The sequence below is a fragment of the Argentina silus genome (assembly GCF_951799395.1).
Source record: "Argentina silus genome assembly, chromosome: 3".
Classification (NCBI taxonomy): Eukaryota; Metazoa; Chordata; class Actinopteri; order Argentiniformes; family Argentinidae; genus Argentina; species Argentina silus.
This window is the reverse complement of record NC_139657.1, coordinates 27,800,145-27,816,674: the sequence shown is the minus strand read 5'-3', so window position 1 is coordinate 27,816,674 and position 16,530 is coordinate 27,800,145. Positions and strand designations below refer to the sequence as shown.

The window sequence follows — 16,530 nt, the reverse complement described above, 5'->3', positions numbered from 1 at the left end:
GCTATACATGTGAAAGTAGTGCTGTCAGAATTGTTGCTTTTGTGTTAGCCATGTGAAATGTTATTCTTAAAATATTGCATTGCATTCGAAGACAAGAATAGCAATGGCTTCGAATTAACTTGTCATTGCGGCTGTCCAAGTGGAATTGATTTGCAATAGTCAGTCCCTATCAAGTAAAATCGTGGAACATTGTCTTATCAGCCCTATGCATTGTAACATCATATAGCACATCATTTGACAAATAACCATTGGAAACCATTGCCTAACACCATTGCCATTGCCTAAAACAATATTAACAACTTAAATGTGTGTGTCATGAGGAACAGTAAGTCTAACCATTAGCTTGGCGGAAAGGAGGTTGTTTTGCCAAGGTGTAATGCCCCTTGAAAACGTGTGAAAAAGGCCCAGAGACTTGCTACCACTTGGCGTCACTGACCAATGAATATACTAAACAGTGATCTACTGTAGTTGTTATGGCAGTATGTTTGGGGTCAATGATTGATGTATGATGAAGTGCCGTCCAATGAGTTTGGAGGCATTAACTTGTGTTTGGGCAGACAAGATGTTTTTGTACACTTCAGAATTTACTTCTTCCCAGTCCAAGACCACCTGCAGCACCTACTCTCAAGCTCCTGAGACATTATTTCCTTTGGTAAAACAAAAATGGATATGACCAAATCAATTATTAGTTTATGTTTACATTCATTCTTCTGTCCAATTCGGGTGTATTTCAAACTAATGCACATGGCTAAACGTAAGGCGAATCATGTTTTATGTGGGTTGATCACATCTACAGTGCCCTGCATAAGTAATGGAACAGTGAAGCATTTATCTTCTTTTGGCGCTAGTTTGGTTTTGAAATCAAACAATTACTATGAGGTTAAAGGAGAGCTTCTCAGGTTTTATTTGAAGGTGTACATAATTTGGTTTCACGATTTAGAAATGACAACAGTATTTCAGGGCACCAAAAATCAACAACAATTTGCTTGACAGGTGTTTCTGGTAAGCCAGGTCTTTTAAGAGCATCTGGTGGGGTCAATGGGTTGTAGTATATCTTCCTGTATATTCACATTTGATTACCAGTAGCATCTGACTCGTGAAAATGATGCTGTATTAGGAACACAAATGATAAACTTGCATAATACAAAATAATCAAGCGTAAATAGTGATCACTAATTATTGATAATGCTCATATGTGTAGTAAATCCAGAGTGTTGTGTAACCTATGTTGTGGGGGTGTCAGGGGATGTTCTGATCATCTTGTCTTTGGAATAATGTTGGTAATGTTAGTTATCATTAGTGTATACTGTATAACCTTTATTAGCAATTGCAAACCTAGATAGGCTATTCTTCTGAAAGCAGTCCACTATAAGATATATTACCTCTCTGAAGAGTAAGTATGAGGCTGTTTGGAAGAAGGTGCAAATTCTAAACAACCTGCCCTGTGCTGAGTGTAACCTATGTTGTTTGAAGTACACTAGCCCAACAAAGCTACTCTAACAGGAGTCAAAACTGAGTGTGCTGGAAAACCCTTTTCAGCTCTAAATATCTAACTTAAAACATTGTCTTTTTTTCACTTCGTTTCACTTTGTTCATGAAAGTATTCCGTTCATTGTGATCAGATGACAGAAGGTGGATGAGAGGAACAGGTGTAAAAAGGGCCATGGAAGATGACTGGCACTTTGACAAGGTGAAATATGCCAAGTAAAGTATTTTGAGGGTTCCAGTCCCTGAAAAGAAGAACAAACCTCAGTGCTCAGTGGGCTTCAATACCATGTTGCTGGGTCAGGTGTTTGAACAATGGGGCCTTTGGCACTCGGGTATAAAAAGGAAGGTTTCAAACAGGTAGGAAGTCAGTACAGGACCAAGAGCAGCAGCCGCAGAAGCAGCAAGACACTGAGCCAAAATGACCTCCACTGAGAACATGATGGGCAGGGTAAGCAATGTCAAATGTTCTTATAAATGTGTGAATGTTTAGATTTGTTTAACTAAGGACCCCTTTTTCTGTCCATAAAGCAGACCTCATTGCACAAAGTTGCCCAAAGACAGACTGTTTTGTGGACAGAATATGTTGCAATATTCAAAACTGTGCTGTTTCTGTACCTCACTTTACAATAATATGTACAAAACTAAATAATATATATGTATATATAATGTGTCAACATTTTACTCTCATTCAAAGTAATATTAATTTGAATTGATTACAAAGAAGATTGTTACACTAAAGGCTCTTGTGCTCAGAGCATCGGAAAGCCTTACTTACCCGAGGCACTTTTACTATCTGTGTGATCGAGAAGGGCCCAAGATGCATCCTCTTGCTATGTATGTTTGGATAGTTCAACAAAAGGATTCTGTTTCTTTTCAGATTACCTTCTATGAGGACAGGAACTTCATGGGTCGCTCCTACGATTGTAGCAGCGACTGTCCTGACATGTCTTCCTACATGAGCCACTGCCACTCCTGCAGGGTGCACAGTGGCTGCTTCATGGTCTATGACCGCAGCAACTATATGGGCAACCAGTACTTCATGAGAAGGGGAGAGTACTCCGACTACATGAGCATGATGGGAATGAGTGACTGTGTCAGGTCCTTCCGCTATATCCCCATGGTAAGCATATGAGCATGACTAAATAATCTTAGGTAGATGGATAAGTATCCGTCTATCTATCTCTTTCTTTCCCTCAACATTCAGTTACTTTGTTGCCTTTATGGTCAGCCTAATTTTATGGTTTACACCTGTTACCAGTCCCCAATATATTACATACTACCTATCAAATAGAGTAACATAGAAACAATTCCTGAGCTTTTATCTGGGATTTCTTGTGCTTTTCAATGGTAATTCAATTTCATGATATATAGCCTTTGTAAGCATGGTATGAGGTCAGTATGATGGGCATGAGTGACTGTATGAAGTATTCCCGCATGATCCCCATGGTAAGCCTATGACCAAGTCTAAATGTTGTTAGGTAGACAGATAGACGGATACCTATTTAAATTCCTTACATGATCATAACTCAAAATATAAGATTGTTGTTAGTAAAAAATGTCTTTGTGAACAAACATATGTTTACAACTATCATCTAATTATCACAGACTTGCACCCAGAACTCTTTGAGAGGTCTCACATTTCCCATCTCTCAACATTATACCAAAACAAGAAGTGAGCCATTACGGATTGCACCTTCAACCACTGTACAGTATCATTCCCAATAAAACGTGTTCTTCCTCCTACTACAGCACAGAGGAAACTTCAGGATGAGAATCTACGAGAGGGAGAGCTTCGGAGGTCAGATGCACGAGATGATGGGCGACTGTGACTCCATCATGGATCGTTACCAGATGTCCAACTGTATGTCCTGCAACGTGATGGATGGCCACTGGCTCATGTATGAGCAGCCCCACTACAGAGGCAGGATGATGTACATGAGGCCTGGGGAGTACAGGAACTTCAACATGGGCATGGGCATGGGCATGGGGGGCATGGGGGGTATGAGGTTCATGAGTATGAGACGTATCAACGACTCCTGTCACCATTGGTGAACAATATAATGACTTCATTTGGGGGAACCCTGTGGGAAATTGAATGCTGAAATTGAAGTATTTAACACCAACAAGAAGTTAATTCATGGAACCCTGTTGACGGAACCACTGCCTGTAAACAATACGAGAAGTCATTGAATAAAAATGTCAGACAAAAAAATATTTTTGCCACCAGAATTTGTTTACACTTAACATCCCTTAACACTTTTGTCATATCCCACAGACCACATATGCTCATATGATGCAATTAACAGACCTCTGACACTATGCACATATGATACAATAAACAGATATGATATTGTGGTTCATTAATCCTGGAGAGCCAGACAATGTGCCTTAGTATATTACATATAGAGTGTCTTGGAAAAGACAATGTTCACATTTGGTTGCCTTAGAGTGTGAAATTGAAATGGCATTAAATTAGGATGTTTTTCTACTGATCTACACAGCTTACTGGACACTTTCATAGTGAAAAAAAACATTTTCAAAAATGTATTAAAAATAAAACATGACCTGTATTAGTACACATTATTTTATTTTCATTGAACCTTTATTTTAGTAGGGAATCCTATTGAGACCAATGTCTCTTTTACAAGGGAGCCCTGCATATGTATACTTTACAATCATATATCCTACAAAACTACAACATTATAAAACACAATCAGGAAAAACAATCACATTTTTCAACAAAGAGGTCCTCGATCCAAATTGCCCGAGTGGCACCAGAACAGCCAACGGTAATGTTCTCTGTTGATTTTTCCATTAGTGAGGTACACCAAAACTAAAAGCAAAGATACCCAATTTGGTGGAGACCTTAGGAACCTCAAGAGTTAACCAACCCAGAGAACGAGTTTGATCACTTATGTTCTTAGACTTCAGTAGCGAGTTATGCTGGGAGTTCATGCAATAGGAGAAAAGAGAGTAATGGTGCTATGTACAGGACGTAGATTTTGGTAGATGACATCACTATAATCTAGCACTGGCATGAAGGTTGATAATCCGCTTTCTTCTGTTCATTGAAAGGCAAGATCTATTCCTATAAAAGAAGCCCACCGTAGCTTTTTAACAAGCTTCTCTGTATGTTTTCTAAAGGTCAACTCTGTCAACTTTGTCTAACCAAATGCCCAGGTATTTTTAAGCGAGGACACGCACAATGTGGGCACCACCCAATGTGCATATGCATAAATCATCAGATCCATTTTTCTTGATTTGGAAAATAACATGTACTTGGTTTTTCCAGCGTTGCAGCTCATGAATTGGTTAGAGCATGCGTGTCTGATGGTTGAGGAGAGCGAGTGTTCCACTAAGGAGAAACGACGGCGTATCATGGAAAGTCTGAAAGGTCCTGCGTTAGCTGTTGTAAAGGCTGTGCGGACTGCTGATCCAGAGGTTAGTCCTGCTCAGTGCTTAGAAGCCATTGAGAGTGCTTTTGGGTTGTCTCTCGGGTATTCAGGCCCTATACAGCAGCCCCTGACCAACCATCTGATAACAGTTATGGATCCTCAGCCCTAGGGGTCTTACCCTGTCAGATGCTGACTGGTCCTATGTAGGTTGGTATCGATTAGACTCACTCCGCTGTTAACGGTCTACATCCCATAGTTCCTCCCATATCTTCCTCTACCCACCTCAGCTGCACTGAAAAATCACCCCAAATAAAAACTGTACACAGAAGTGGGTAATCTCTATGGTTAACAACCGCTCTAATCTGATATGAGTGCCAGTTGGTGTGGTTGCGGATAAAGGGTTTATCGGTAAGGATAATTGACCCAAAGGAGGTAATAAGGGGCCAGATATAACCCTTCAGATCCTAAGATGTATTATGCACAGTAGTCTATAATATTTTATGTTACCAGGAGGAGGTAAAAAGGCTTATGAGGGATGGAATGACTAAAATAAAAAATAAAAAATAAAAAATAAATTATGAATTAAAATTGAGAGAACTGTTCCTTTAAATGCAGGTTAAATTTTTTAATGATGGCTTAAAACATTGCAGCATTACAGGCAGAGTGATTAAATGGTAAAATGCTCGTATTCAAAAACGATAAAAATTAGAAAAGAATAAAACCCAGTCTAATAAAATCAGTCTGTCCCTACTCTGCCTGTGAAATTTAGAGAAGTCCCAGTTTCACTCCGTCGAGCGTAGCCGGTGCCTCTTTACGCCATATCTGTTGTTGTACAAACAATGGTCCGCCAAGGTCCTCCGTTGTACTCGAGTGGCGAGTCCTGAAGTCAGAATTCAATCAGAGTGTGAGCTCCGGTCACGGAGAACTGCTCGGGTGCGAGAGTATGAAAGCTCCAGTTTCCACTCCGGGGTAGTCTTCAACACACTCAGTCCTGCTCCGGTCCTCCAGGTGTTACGCTGCGCAGTGGGGAATGACTGTTGTACTGCTCCAGGGAGCTCTTTTTATAATCTTGCAATGGGGCTTTTTTGTTACCCCCACCCTTTCTTATGGGGCTTCCTGTTCATCTAACACCAGAGTGCCGGTGCTTTGTGTGTTTGTCCCTAAATATTTGTTACACATAGTGTGGGTTTCTTTCTTTTTCTCCATGTATTTCTGTGTTAGACATAGTCTCTGTGTTTGTAAGGCCATATTTTTTTAGGGAAGGTCTTTTTAGGAAGTATCTCTGTCCCTCAACTCTCAGGGTCACAAAACATATAATCATACACTTTAACTTTTACACTCTCTGAGTCAGGCATAGAATTCGATCTAGTTCTCAGTCAAGCATAGAATCTGATCTAGTTCTCAGTCAAGCATAGAATCTGATCTAGTTCACAGTCAAGCATAGAATCTGATCTAGTATACAGTCAAGCATAGAATTCGATCTAGTTCTCAGTCAAGCATAGAATTTGATCTAGTTCATTCAGTCAGCACTCTGAGTTCGCCCCCATGCTTAGTCATGGGCATAAGAGCACCTGTTGTTATGTCTACTAGACATACTTCTCACTCTCATGCTTAAATATGGACTCAAGGACACTTTTTATTGTGGACTTCTGCAACCTGACCCATTACATCCCGCAGATCCTACACTATCAACCCTTCTTGTGCCATACTAAATCTAGGCATTTCTCAAAGTTAACATTTAGTACATATGGTATACAATCAACATTAGCACATATGATTAGCCTACTTCAGTAATCATTTCTGAGTAAGAACCATACAGTCAAACATTAGTGTATTTGATTGCCTACTTCAGTAATCATTTCTGAGTAAGAATTATACAGTCAAACATTAGTGTATTTGGTTGCCTACTTCAGTAATCATCTCTGAGTAAGAACTATACAGTCAAACATTAGTATGGTGGCCTACTTCAGTAATCATTTCTGAGTAAGAATTATACAGTCAAACATTAATGCATTTGGTTGCCTACTTCAGTATCAGTTAAACCGTTATCACCACTAGGTCCAACAAGATATGTTGACCCGGAGTCATACACTACCCTTTATAATTTCTCTTATTCAGTTTTGCTTTTGCACATATTTGAACTCATTTATTATTAATCAGTTACCCATTTTTGAACCAACTTATCATTAATCAGTTACACACTTTTGAATCAACTTATCAGTTACACACTTTTGACTCAACTTATCATTAATCAGTTACACACTTTTGACTCAACTTATCATTAATCAGTTACACACATTAACCAGGGTCATCTCATAGAGAAAATCAAGGAAGGACACCTCAGAGCCATAGGCCATATTTGGTGGGGAATCTAACTGTAAATCCTCTGTGTCTGGGGTAAGGATAGGCATCGGGTCATACCTCTGTATCTCTATGTCATGGGCTAAGTCGAAGCTGAAGACTGTTTCAGGAGCCTCCTCGGGGGTCCACCGTCCTATCATGTTTGGCATGACAGGATCGTCAGGAACCTCAGCCATTGGCTCCAGTATGATCAATTCTGTTTTTGTGAGCGGCGAGTATGGGGACTGAGGTGAGCAGGGAGAGCTGAGGGCCTCGTCCAACACCACCCAGTCAGGCGGTATCTCTAGCTCTGGTAACTCAGGTGAGGAGATATCCCCTGGCTCCGATGGGCCCTGTGATACTTTTGGTGGTGGTGGCATGACCTCCTTCCTCTCATGCACACCTCTGCCCCCTGTGGGCCTCTGCACACTGTACTTTGCCATTTTGCTAGGGGTTTGTGTAGCGTCAGGCCTAGGTCTGTTGGCCTCAGTCTTGGTGTCTTCAGAGGCCTTCTGTCCACAGGGGGTATAGATTAACACCGTTGTCGTCTCAGACGTGTCCTCTTCCTCCTTTAGTAATGCTCTCTTTGTCGTTGAAGTCCCCTTTGTTAAAGCTTTTCAGTTGTGATCTTTGTAGTTGATGCCTTGTCAGGTGTGGATTTTTTAGCTGATGCCCTGTCAGTTGTGGTTTGGTAACCTTGGGTGTGGTGTTTAGGCCGGGAAGAGGCCATACTAATCTCGCCCTCGGCGACAGGGTCTGTTGAGACAGGTGAAGACCTGTATTTTGCCTTTAGGTTGCTACAGCAGCAGCCAAAGGAAAAGTTGTCTGACTTTCTTAGGCGTTTAGAGTTGTCGTTGACCAAGGTGGTTTGTCGCGGAGGTCTCCCTACAGAGGTGCCGAGAGGTGCTGTCCACTCCGATATGATGCTTGTCCAGCTCAAACTCAGGGAAAGGAAGGAAAACTCTCCATCATTCTTGGAACTGCTGAGCGAGATCAGAAGTGAAGTCTTCAAGGTTGAAGCTGAACACATCTGTCCAGAGAGTTCACACAAACCCTGCTACGGACAGTAGACAGGACGACTTTGAGCGTCTGAGATCAGAAATTGAAGAACTCAAGTCAATGTTCACTGCCATGAGAACTTTGCCTAGCCAAGTTGTAGCAGATAGCAAAGAACAGATAGCTGTGTCACTGACAAAAGTGCCCAACCCAGAGACAGGCGGTGATAGTGAAGTAGCTGCCTTAAGAAAACAAGTGAAGAACCTGCAAAAGCAAATGGCAGGCCATGAGCCAAAAGTCTCTGAATCCCCTGCTGCAGTTCTTAGAGTAGAGCCATCAAGACAAGCCCATAGTGATAATAGAAAGCCACCATCTAACGACTCTGATGGGAACTTTTGTTATCGCTGTGGTGAAAGCGGCCATTACTCTGCCAAATGCCAAAATGCAGAGAATCAGGGCAAAGTGATTCAAAAGCTGATACACTCTCTAAAGAAAGCTAAACAGGGTGAACCATCCTCTCAAGCATCAGGCGGCCGTCATATAGTGTGCTCATCTAAGAAAAGTGAGATAACCACCCTGAAAAGAGGCATTCCTCAAGGACTAATAGGCCCCTGTTCAATCATTCCAGTGAAGATAAATGGCCAGCACTGTGATGCGCTTCTTGATAGCGGCTCTCAAATCACAATTATCTTCGAGACCTGGTACAAGCACCACTTACCTGTTGTCCCAATCCAGCCAGTGTCAGGGTTGGCGATATGGGGTTTAAGCGACACCAGTTACCCCTATCTGGGATATGTCGTAGTGGAGATGGAGTTTCCAGAGAAGGTCATAGGTGCAAAGGAGACACTTTCCGTCCTTGCTCTGATTTGCCCAAGTCCCAAAAGTCCTGAAAAGACCCCTATGATCCTAGGCACAAATGCAAACCTGTTCCAGAGACTGTCCATGCTCTGCCGAGAGAACACAGGAGTGGACATTGCCCAGACTCTTGGCATAAAGGCAAAGAACCCCATCGTTCACACAGACCAACCGACCACTGAGGGTGAAGAGGATGAAGTGGCATGTGTGAAGTGGATGGGTCCAGGCTCACTAACCTTACTTCCTGGTGGTGAATGCTGCGCCATCTGTGAAGTGGAGTTGAAGAGGCCTCTGGGTAAAGACATGTTGATGGTTGAGGCATCACCCATTGTTCCATTACCATCCGGAGTACTGCTGCAGCCTATGGTCGTGCCGAGTACCGCAGTGGATGATCACCTCACTGTCCTTATCCACAATGAGTCCATGAAAGACACAGTCATCCCAGTTGGAACTGTCTTAGGCCAGCTGTGTCGCGCTGATCCAGTCGTTCCATCTCTGAAAGTTGAAACTGAGGCAGTGACTGTTCCAACAGAGTTAGACCCTCAACTGATCCAGTTTGGTGACTCGCCCATACCACACCAATGGAAAGAGTCCATCAAAAGCTATGTGAGCGAGCCAGCGTATTCTCATTGCATGAGTGGGATGTCGGCCTGGCAAAGGATGTGGAACATCATATCAGGATGACCGACCCAAAACCATTCAGAGAACGTTCAAGACGCTTAGCTCCAGCAGATATTGTCGATGTTCGTCAGCACTTGCAGGAGTTGTTAAAGGCTGGTATAATTAAGGAGTCAGGTAGCCAGTACGCATCGCCGATTGTGATAGCCAGAAAGAAGACTGGGCGTATCAGAATGTGCATTGACTATAGGACCCTTAATAGGCGTACGATTCCAGACCAGTACACGACTCCTCGCATAGATGATGCGTTAGACTGCTTAACTGGGAGTAAATGGTTTTCTGTCCTCGATTTACGTAGTGGCTACTACCAGATCGCCATGGCAGAGGAGAACAAAAAAAAAAACGCCTTCATTTGTCCCCTTGGATTTTTCCAATTTAAAAGAATGCCCCAAGGCATAACAGGAGCGCCTGCAACGCTCCAAAGACTTATGGAGAAGGCCGTCGGTGATATGAACCTCCTTCAGGTGCTAGTTTATTTAGACAATCTCATAGTCTTCGGACGGTCTTTGGAAGAACATGAAGAGCGTCTCCTGCGGGTGTTAGACAGGCTTGAAGAGGTAGGGCTAAAACTCTCCCTTGACAAGTGTCAATTTTGTCAACCCAGGGTCAAGTATGTAGGTCATATAGTTTCCGCTGAGGGAGTTGCTACCCTGAAAAGCTAGAAGCAGTGGCTCGGTGGCCTAAGCCCACAGACCTTAAGTTGCTGCGCTCCTTCTTAGGTTTCTGTGGGTACTACAGGCGCTTTATAGCGAACTACTCTGCGATCGTCAGGCCCCTCACGGAACTGACAAAGGGCTATGCACCTACCCGGCATGGAAAGAAGCAAGTCCTGGACAAGGACCAAGACCTACTTTAAAGACTCAGAACCATTCAATGACCGATGGGACCAGTCCTGCACGAACGCATTCAATCGTATCATTCAGTGTCTGATTAACGCACCAGTGTTGGCATTTGCTGATGCCAATAAGCCATATGTCCTACACACAGATGCAAGTTTCAAAGGGCTCGGTGCTGTACTCTATCAGGAACATCCAGAAGGGTTAAGACCCATGGCATTCGCCAGCAGAAAGTTGAGCTCTCCTGAACAGCGATACCCTGTACATCAGCTAGAGTTCCTTGTGCTGAAATGGGCTGTCGTTGATAAATGACTTGCTGTCTCGCAACTTACCTGAAGGCGGTGACGAGTGGGATGGCATGTCTCAGAACGTGGTGAAGTCCATATGTCGGCGGGTGCAAGTGGATGAATCCCCAAAGGCGTCCCCCAGATATGTGGAGCAATTAGGAGCTTCGCCAGCCTGTATTCCTGAAGTGTATGCCTTTCCGTCTCAGTTACACCTCAGTTCACTGGAGCAACTGTCAAAAGCTGACTTGATGGCTGCCCAGAAGAGGGATGATGTGATCAGACGTGTGATTGACGCAGTGAAACAGGGAGTCTGGCCTAGCAACAAAGATTCACACCCAGAGATGCTATTGATGAAGAGGGAAGTTGGCAGACTTGTGATGAGAGATGGACTTCTCTACAGGGCAAGCAAGAAAGCTGCAGAGGAGGCACTAGAGAGTTCAGAGAAGTGGTGTTGCACTCTCTTCATGATGACATGGGCCACTTAGGCGTGGGGAGGGTAACTCAACTCCTAAGAGCAAGATTCTACTGGCCCAAAATGGCCCATGATGCAGAGGAATATGTGCGAAATTGTGGACTGTGCATCACTCGTAAAACACCTGCCAAGAAAGCCGCTTCAAATCACCAGCAGTGGTCCTATGGACCTGGTGTGTATTGACCTTTTGTCAATGGAACCCGATTCCAGAGGCATTAGTAACGTCCTGGTCGTGACCGATCACCAGGGTGGGAATTTCACGACGGCCACGACGGCCATGGCCCTGTGAAAAAAATTTCAATTTACGGCCAAGGTGGCCTTTGTGCCCCTGTCAAAGTTCCAGTGTAAACAACGCTAGTGACGCGTCGTGGGCTTTTATGGAATTCCAGCCACCCTAGTGCGCACAGTAGGCTAGTCCCGTGTCTGTGGATCAGAGCGGTTGCTCTGCTGTGATTGTTCCAAAATAGAACTTGCGCAACTTCGCGAGCCGCGCAGGTGAAGTGTCAACATCACATGCAAGAAGAACGTCAACAAAGCCTCCTCCTCAGCCTCTCAAAACGGGAGCAAGACAAGCACAGCCTATTTAAAGTCGACTCGTTAACGTTAAAAAAAAATTGCGTCATGAAAACTAGCGATAGCTAGCTAGTTGGGATAGCGCTAACGTCTTCCCTCCCTCAGGGAAAAGGGGTCGACATCTAGTGTTGCTTCTACTAGCAGATAGCTGTCAGCTACGGTCAGCTTTGAATCTAGTATTTTTCTTGCTAAGCGGTTTTGATATAATACATGACTGACTTATGTGGTTTATGGCTGAACTTAACGTATACGTTTAAGAAACACTATTGCTATTCAGCCATTTGTAATCTTAAAACGACTGGTGTTGACGTTAGTGCTACACTTTTCTGTCATGTTGATTGACTAGCGATAGCTGGTGAGCTATCACTAGTTAGGATACGTCTCTCTTTGGAGGGAAAAAAAAGGTCGGCATCTATAAGTTACTTGAACCTGTGAATTTAGCCATTTCTCGCCAGTCCAAATACCCACAGTTGACCAAATAAATTTAATTGTAGCTCACTATTGTCACTCCAATATCTGACACTCGCAAAATGCCAAGAGGGTTACCTAGGCTACTGCACCTGACAGCTGACTGACTCCTGCTGGAAAGTCAACAATAGTCGCGTTACCATCAAACATCTTAATGCACGCAGATGCGCATTTTCTGTAGCCGAATTTTCACGAATGCAAGATAGAATATGTGAATGAGCTGGATGGAAACGCAACCAGTGTTGGGAAGTAACTGAATACATGTATTTGGGATTACGTATTCAGAATACAAAATTATGAGTAACTGTATTTTGTTACAGTTACATTTTCATTGAGTGGTATTTAGAATACAGTTACTTTGGTCAATTGTAGGGGTTACTTTTGGAATCCTTCTTATATTAATTTCTGGGCTTTTTGAACTCAAATTCTGACATTTCTTTTGTTTTTCAATGTTTTTAAATTAAAACAAATGTTTTAATACATAATTAATGTTTCTTGGTGAATGAGAATGTTAAGGTATTAATCTGAAAGGTAAAACCAGCGTAATTTAACCCAACGGCCTTTGTGCCCTGTCATGTGGCCTTTGTGCCCTTAAAATAAATGTGAACGGGAAGGCCAAATGGCCTTGCCCCTAAAATGACGAAATTCCAAGCCTGCCGATCACTATACCAGATATGCTCAAGCCTTTCCTGCGAAGAATCAGAAAGCCCTGATGGTAGCTACGATCCTAGTTGAAAAGTATTTTGTTCACTATGGCTTACCTGCTAGGATTCATTCTGATCAGGGAAGAGATTTAGAGTCAAGACTGATACGTGAGCTGCTGACAACCTTGGGCATACGGAAATCACGAATGACTCCGTATCATCCTCAAGGGGATCCCCAGCCAGAGCGGTTCAACCGTACGCTGCTCTCTATGCCGGCTATCCTAGGCCAAGAGAAGAAGAGATCCTGGAGTCAGCATGTAGCCTCATTAGTGCATGCGTACAACAGCACAAAAAGTGATGCGACGGGATACTCTCCCTATTACTTGATGTTTGGTAGGGAAGCAAGACTACCTGTAGACCTGTGCTTCGAAATGTCCAAAGATGGAATGGAGGAAGGGAACCATTTCTAGTACGTTGAAAGCCTGAAGCGTAACCTGCAAAGAGCTTACCAACTTGCTAGTCAAGCTGCCGACAAGACTCACTTGAGGAACAAGAGAGCCTATGACCAGAAGGTGAGGAGACCGTGTTCTTCTGAAGAATCTAGGACTCAAAGGGAAACACAAGCTGGAAAGCCGATGGAGTTCCGTACCCCATGTAGTGGTAGGAAAGATGCCGAACTTACCTGTATTCCGTGTGAGACCTGAAGGAGGCAGAGGCGGAGTAAGAACTATCCACCGTGACCACATCTTACCTATTGGGCAATCTGTGAGGATCCCAACAGAGCAAGCATGTGAAGAAATCCCTGTGAGACCAAGAACACGTTCAACACAAACAAGACAAAGACAACCGATCATGAGTCAAAGAGAAGTCCCAGAGATGACGGATTCCTCATCTGATGTGGAGTGTGACTATTCCCATAGATCATACCGGGAGTATCTGGAACATCTACTGAAGAGGAGAGAAGTGTCTGACAGAGTCTCTGTGAGCTCACAATATGAAGACGCCATAGAACCAAGTCCTGTCCAGTCAGCTGAAGAGCTGGAGTCTGACATAGAAGACGAAGAAGATCGAGCTGTGACCGATTCGGATCCCTATGATTCCGGAACAGACCTGGATGCTGGAAGAAATTCTGTTCATGCACCTAAAGAAAAACTGAGCTCTAAACCAAAAGTTAATAGAGTACTTATGACTTATGATGAACCTGGAAAGGCAAGTGAGCAACCACTTACCATAGTTCATAGAGGCATAATTATTAAACTAGGTAAACACTAGTTTCCCACTTAGTTAATAATTAGGAGCTGATAGTTAACTTTAAAAAAAAGTTTACTACTCTACATAGTTGGGAGTATGTTTTGTCTAATGAGGACATTTAGACAGGTTTAAAATGTTGGGTATTTCCTAAACTCATTGTATTTTTATTTTCTTTATTTTCTTTTCAAACATGTTTTCCAGAATGTTACAAATGTTTAAATAATGTTTACATGCATTAAAAATATGTATTAGTTAAAATGCACTTACCTGGAGTGAGGACCAATCAGGAGTCGGGGGGAAAGGTCAGGAAGTTGCAGGAAGACGAACATTGGGAGGACGCGAGGAGAACGAGAGAGACATGAATGAGAACTGCCACGTGAGAAGTTGGTAAAACACCAAGTGAATGCGTGGTATAGTAAATGTGCTTTAAGACTGCACGAAGAGTGAGTTTATATACATTTTACTTGAAGTTTACAGTGTAATAGTTGACGGTTTTGAAGAACTCGGTTAGAGTATTCACCAAGGAGAAAGAGCGGACGGCTAGTCAGCGCGAGTTAGCTAAGAAGACTTTGCCAGCGAGTAGCCTGCTCGGTTGCCCTTTTGTGCATCGTCTGAGGAAGCACTTATCTCCAGAAACATATCTGCTTTGCTGTCGGACGACGTCTTCAACCACCAGCATCGCCAGAACCGCGTTGCCGCGGCATGGATGACGACAACCAACGACCAACACTATGGCAGTGAGTTTCTTTTGTTTGCTGCGCAACGGCGCGAAGCGACCATTTTGTTTAAGGTCTCCACGATCCCAAGCAACGTTACGGGCCTGCCACGTGTCCTCCTTTGACTGTGACTTGCGGTACCCATTCATTTCATTGAGCATTTATTTAGTCATTTGCCGGCTTAACTTTAGCTTCAGGTGAAACTGAATGTGTGGTCATTGAACTGAACTGTGTTTATTTGTATTGCACTTGAAAAGTCAAACCAAATCATTTTACTTTTTTTACTTTTATACTCAAACTGTTATATGTAAACACTATCTTTCAGTAAATAGTTGAAACGTATTTCTGTTGAAGACTTGCATTTCATTGGATTAATGATTATCGGTGACATTTCGATTGAAGCTTATTACATGATTAATATTGTTAGCTATTTAAAACAGTTAAAATATTAATGTAACTTTAAAAGCTAAGGCTTATTTAACTAAGCACGGATGATAGTTACATACATTTTGTGATTTATTTCAGTTATCTATATAACTGAAATAAAGGCCCCGCCTACCCACTGCTTGTAGATGGCACCGACAGCATAGTCCGAGGCGTCCGTGGTGATGGCGATGGAGGCTGTGGCAGAAGGATGTGCCAGCATAGTGGCGTTCGCCAGGGCTGCCTTAGTGTCAGCAAAGGCCTTGTCCCTGCTCTCAGTCCAGTCCACAGCGTGCTTGGGCTTACCTTTCAAGGCCTCGTGCAAGGGCTGCATGAGCTGGGCGGCTCGAGGGATGAAACGGTGGTAAAAATTCACCATGCCGAGGAACTCCTGCAGGGCTTTGACAGTGAGCGGGCGTGGAAACTGCACCGTCCCTAGTGACTCTGTCCCAGGAAATCGATGGTGGAGAGACCAAACTGGCACAACTGACAATTAGCCCGTGTTGGCTGAGCCGCTCAAAAAGTGTTCGGAGGTGCGCCAGGTGCTGAGATTTGGACGTGCTCGCTACCAGGATGTCGTCCAAATACACAAAAAGAAAAGGCAGGTCCCGTAAAACAGAGTCCATGAGGCGTTGGGCAGCGTTTTGGGCAGCGTTTTTTGGGCAGCGTTTTTAAGGCCGAAAGGCATCCTCAAGAACTCGAAAAGACCAAACGGCGTGATCACTGCTGTTTTGGGAATGTCCAGTGAGTGTACAGGCACCTGATGATATCCCCGGACGAGGTCTACCTTAGAAAAAATCACCATACCAGCCAGGTGTGCTGAAAAGTCCTGTATGTTCGCGACTGGGTATCGGTCAGGTGTCGTTGCCTCATTAAGCCGACGGTAGTCGCCACACAGGCGCCAGCTGCCGCCAGGTTTGGGGACGATGTGGAGGGGTGATGCCCACGGGCTGTCGGATCGGCAGACTATACCCAGGCGTTCCATGTTAGCAAACTCAGCCTTTGCCACGGCAAGCTTGGTCGGGTCGAGGCGCCGAGCACAGGCATAGACGGGTGGACCAGTAGTGGCAAGATGGTGCTCCACACCATGCTTCACGGCAGACGCAGA

At 43.7% G+C, this 16,530-nt stretch overlaps 1 protein-coding gene across 1 annotated transcript; it reads left to right on the top strand.

Annotated features, from left to right (window-relative positions):
* Nucleotides 1-1,906: 1,906 nt before the first annotated feature.
* Nucleotides 1,907-3,540, top strand: LOC310802268 (gamma-crystallin M2-like; the record flags this gene model as incomplete). Its single annotated transcript, XM_083666558.1, has 3 exons — nucleotides 1,907-1,936; nucleotides 2,366-2,608; nucleotides 3,238-3,540. 3 exons carry the CDS (start codon nucleotides 1,907-1,909, stop codon nucleotides 3,538-3,540), a joined length of 576 nt encoding a protein of 191 aa, XP_083522684.1.
* Nucleotides 3,541-16,530: the final 12,990 nt, after the last annotated feature.